At 37.4% G+C, this 4,808-nt stretch overlaps 2 protein-coding genes across 2 annotated transcripts; one reads left to right on the forward strand and one right to left on the reverse strand.

Annotated features, from left to right (window-relative positions):
- The first annotated feature begins 214 nt into the window (after positions 1-214).
- On the forward strand, positions 215-4,123 carry LOC124892081. The gene is made up of 2 exons (XM_047403526.1): positions 215-1,301; positions 1,447-4,123. Exon 2 carries the CDS (start codon positions 1,780-1,782, stop codon positions 3,178-3,180), a length of 1,401 nt encoding a protein of 466 aa, XP_047259482.1. The 5' UTR covers positions 215-1,301; positions 1,447-1,779; the 3' UTR covers positions 3,181-4,123.
- Positions 3,499-4,808, reverse strand: LOC124892083. The gene is made up of 2 exons (XM_047403527.1): positions 4,211-4,808; positions 3,499-4,138 (listed from the first exon to the last, which is right to left on the reverse strand). The coding sequence occupies exons 1-2, from the start codon at positions 4,569-4,571 to the stop codon at positions 4,026-4,028; spliced, it is 474 nt and encodes a 157-aa protein (XP_047259483.1). The 5' UTR covers positions 4,572-4,808; the 3' UTR covers positions 3,499-4,025.

Below are 4,808 nucleotides of genomic sequence, written 5' to 3' on the forward strand. Positions count from 1 at the left end.
GTTGTTTTGGTGTTGAAACACACCTTTTTATCTCTTTTTCTTCTCGTATTTGTTGAATCCAAGAGTGGTCCATCTTAAGCATGGCTAGATCTTATTCCTACAAGATCAATCTTGGGCTTGCTTGTTAGAAAATTAAAAAAAAATTGTTGAAAAGCTGAAAAAAAAAAAAGAAGAAGCAAATCTGTCTGTGGTTGTGTTCTTGGCCAAAATTGTGTTTTTGTTGTGGGCCAAGATTTGTTAGTTTTGTGACTAGATTTAGTAGTCTTTTACTTGTTTAGTGTGTTTCTAGTGTTGGTTCCTTTCTCACCGACACTAAAAGTGACTAGATCTAATGTTGAGCTTATAATCTTGACCATTGTTGTGGTGACTTGAAAGTGTTTTGAACGTTTTTGTTGTTGTGGCTCCACTTTGGGTGTATGGTCTTCACCTTGTTGTTGTTCTTAGCTTGACCACGTGATTTTGTTGTTAATTGGTGGCCTAAGAACCATTTAATTGCAGTTGTAGTTGTCTTGGCCAAGTGTTGAAGATAATATTGTTGTGGATATAGAGTGGGACGTGAAAGAGGAATTGTTGGTGTTCTTGGAAGATTATTGTTATTCTTGGAATTGTTGTTGTTGTTCTTGGTGAATGTTGTTGTTGTTCTTGATGTTCATCACTATCTTCATACCTTGTTAAAAAAAAATAAAGTGCTTATTTGATCCAAAAAGGTGAAGAAAAAGGTGTAAGTAATTGTTAGTCTTGAAAGACCCCCAACCACCAAAAAAGCTTTACATCACTTCTCACCAACTTTCCATGATTTAAGGGAAACCAAATTCCATGTTTTGAGGAGAAAAGACAAGAAAGTCAAGTCTTGAAAACTTGGAATTGAAAAGGGGCTAAAAGACTTGTTTGAATTTCCCTCCTTAAATAAATTCCACCAAAGTCCAAATTGAAAAATTGACCAAGAATTGTGCGGGGACCATGACCAATTACGTGGCTGCCTCATCATCACATTTTACTGTTCACCGCAACATAATTAAGCTCAAATTTTAGATTTTTTAGTTTCATTTTTTTGGCTCAAACACTAATTGACAATCTAGTAATCTTCTACTAGCTTGTAGGTTAGTTTTGTATCCATTTGTTCATGTTTACGTTTGTTGTGTGCTTTTCGCATTTTGAATTCCTTGTTAGTTCTTGACTCAAGTCCTACAAGATTTCATTTGAGTTTCAAACAAAAATCCATTCCGAACAAGATTCGGCCTGACCCTCAATCACTCATGAAGTACAAGCCGACTTTCAACACTTGTGAAACCAAGTGCGAGGTAAAACTGAGAGTGAGAGTGTGGTGAGGCCTTTTTTATCTAACAAATTTGTTTGTTTTCCTTGTTTGTTGTGTCTTTTTGGTAGGTACAATGGCTTCCCATAATTTCAATGTCACATTTGATCACATAGATGACAATATTGAAGATATGAAACGGCACATTGAAATTATATGTCAATTGCTACCCAAACTCTTCCCACAAAATTCAATTGTGCAAGCACCTTGCGATGAGAATTTTTTGGAGGAAGTTGTTGCCCAAGCTTGTGAAGGACTCTTACACCGAGGTAAAGATGAACATACTCATGAAAGTCAAGGTAAAATAGCTAACTCTTACACTTTGGTGCATATTAATGATGACCGCGAGACAAATAAGCCGTTGAGTGTGAGTAGTAGCTTACCTACATATGAGTATATTGATTCCCTACCACTTGTGGATGATGTGCATATTGTGCGAGTGGATACACTAGTTGATCCTATAGATGACCGAATCGACTCTTCTAGTAAGATCGATTTGTGTCCATCTAGTGTTGAATGAAAGTACATCGTCGTGTGATATTTGTGTTGCCCAAATTGTGAGTAAAACTTGCCCACCACTTGAGGATATGTGTGCTGTGATTAATGAATATCAAGTGAGTGAAGAATTTGAAGATATTGGTCAAGGAAAAGGGAGTGAACCCGTGAGCCTATGTTGTGGTAACGATTCTAATGTTTGTTTTGCTCATAGGGTTAATCATGTGCTTGACATATCTTTGGAACTTGATAATGATTCCTTAGAGAGTGAAAGTTCCAAACCTGTCCGTGGTTTAGATCATTCACTCTTTAGGTACAATGTCTTGTTTGAAGATAGTTTATTCACTCTTAATGAACCTAGTGGTGCAAGTGATGTGGATGGCATGGATTGTCTTGAAAGCTATAACATATATGCTAACTCATTATGGTGTGACAACATTCCTCCTCAAGATGGAAATCTCTTCTTGGAAGACGAGAGTAGTCTTAAGGGTAGGGAATGTATAGTCTTGGAAAGGAATAGTCAATTGGGTGAAGATTACCATAATTTGCTTGATTACTTGGGAAACCTGAATTGTGATTATTATTTGAAAAATGATTTTGCTTGTACTCCTTTGCATGACACCGCACCCGTGCTTGATAAATATGGTGACTTGAATTGTGATCCCTTTGATATTAATGTTGGTTTGTGTCTACTGGAGGACCCAAGGACAAATGTGTCATTATCTCTTTGGGGTGTTGCTCATATTCTTGCATCTATATTTGACACACTTGTACTTAAGTTATGTGAACCACAACTTGTGGATGCCAAGTTGTATTCTTATTTGTGGAAGGGTCCAAGGATGTTAAAGACTTCTTATCACCTTCATGGGGTTGGACAAGTTGAAGTATTTTGTGGGACTTTTGGGAGAGTGCTTCACATAATTTGTAGATGGAAGCTAATTTCTTTGGCAAACTACTTGCCTTGGATTGGATTGTTGCATGGTTGTATCCCTATTCTCCCTATTGGTATGACTCCCATGATGGAATGCCTTTCCTCGGGAAGTGGTTGGAAGGAGAGAGGTCCTACATGCTTGCAATGTCCCTTTCTCCCATTGTGTGTTCCTACTTGTGAATACATCTTAGATGAGAATTGTGTCTTTCATACCTTTCTTCACTACCTATATGCATATGATGATATTCATGATGTTGTTGGATATACATCGTATGAGAGGCGTAGTCTTGGTTTTTGTCCCTTAATTCTTGATGTTCATCCGAGCCCTTTCCTTTGTGATGTTGTACAAAAGCTTTCCATAACTAACACAAAGGATCCTTGGTTTTACTTCAAGTGTGTACCACCATGGCATGATAATGCTAATTTATTATTTTGCTAACCCTAACCCTCATTCCATGAGGATATGTACTTGTTTGTTTCCTCTTTGATTTTGCAAGGTACGGATTCAAGGTCGAATCCTTTTCAAGAAGGGGAGGATGATACAAGTATGATTACGTATATGAACTTTTGAGGGTATATGTTACACCCGCGGCTCAGTGTGTGCAATGAAGTGCAAAGGTGCACCTAAATGGACACCAAAACAGTCCACTACATACACTAAAAGGGCCAAATCAGTCCACTACATACACTAGAGGGGTGCCCCTTCATTAAGGGGCCTTTTGGTCATTTTACCTATTATTTATAATACACTATAAATAGAGTAATGTAAGGTTTCATTTTCAGATTTTGGTAAATATGATGAGTGTATAATACTTGAAACATTTTCCTCTCTAAGGAAAGAAGACACGCAACCCGAAACTAGGGTGATACAAGTATGGATTTCACTTGTGTAGCATTCAAGGATTGGAAACGTAGGTGCTTGGGGAGGTTGACGTCCCTGTTGTGTCCACGTAAAAGTGTTGGTGTTGTTATTTCATGTATTAAGGGTCTTAGTGTTGGATTTACACTTAGTTTCTTTGTTATTGTAGTAATCTATGTCACACTATCTATCTTTACCTTTCTTGCAATTTTGTAAGTGTTTGTATCTTGTTCTCTTTTGTTCTTGTTGAATCCAAATCTTGTGTCCATCTTGTTCATCAGGTTTTGTAGCTGTTTTGGTGTTGAAACACACCTTTTTATATCTTTTTCTTGTTGTATTTGTTGAATCCAAGAATGGTCTCTATCTTAGTCCTCAGATCTTGTGATTTGTGGACTGATTTGGTGTTTGATTTCATGTTCCTCTTGTTATTCTTGTATCACCTTTCGTTTATACTTCAAGTAGTTTTTGAAGTCTTTCCACAAAGGTGGTAGCTTCTCAACTATCGCTGCTACTTGAAATGCAACATTCACAATCAAACCTACAAAACAGTTTATGTGAGTATTAAGAACTTTTTAAATTTGTTCAACTACGATATTTTTTAAAGATATACCTTCGGCTAGGAGATCATGTATGATAACTTGCAACTCTTGCACTTTAGAGAAAACTGATTTTCTATCTATCATTTTAAAGTCCAGGAACCATGCAACAAGGAATTTCTTAATTCCCGCATCCTCTATTTTATATTTTCGTTCAAGTATCCTCCACAATTCCTTCGATGTCTTAGTTCCACTGTAGACATTGTAGAGGTCATCTTGGAGACCACTCAAAATATAATTCCTGCAAAGGAAGTCTGAATGTTTCCAAGCTTCTACAATTACGAAACGCTCTTTGTCCGAGGTTCCCTCGGGCACCTTAGGAGCGTCTTCGCTAGTGAACCATTGGAGATACAAAGTGGTGAGGGAAAAGAACATCTTTTGCTACCATCGTTTAAATTCAATACCCGCAAATTTTCTGGGCTTCTCCGTCGGTGCCATTGTAGGCGGAGCATTTATGCGACTTGATGTGGCAATATCAGTTGCCCCCATAGACGTTGCCGCATCTTGTATTTGACTTTTCTGTTTTGTTTCTAGTTAATGATGAAGTTTTTATAACTTCAAATCGCCAACCGAGCGAACTTTAACTTGTGATGAAGATTTTATGTCTTCTAA

This window comes from Capsicum annuum, unplaced genomic scaffold, assembly GCF_002878395.1.
Source record: "Capsicum annuum cultivar UCD-10X-F1 unplaced genomic scaffold, UCD10Xv1.1 ctg4375, whole genome shotgun sequence".
NCBI classification, from domain to species: domain Eukaryota; kingdom Viridiplantae; phylum Streptophyta; class Magnoliopsida; order Solanales; family Solanaceae; genus Capsicum; species Capsicum annuum.

Coding starts and splice junctions, on each gene's coding strand:
- LOC124892081 (XM_047403526.1), top strand. CDS start 1,780: ATGACCGAATCGACTCTTCTAGTAAGATCGATTTGTGTCCATCTAGTG.
- LOC124892083 (XM_047403527.1), bottom strand. CDS start 4,571: ATGTTCTTTTCCCTCACCACTTTGTATCTCCAATGGTTCACTAGCGAA. Junction 4,139..4,210: donor ACATGATCTCCTAGCCGAAG/GTATATCTTTAA, acceptor ACTGTTTTGTAG/GTTTGATTGTGAATGTTGCA.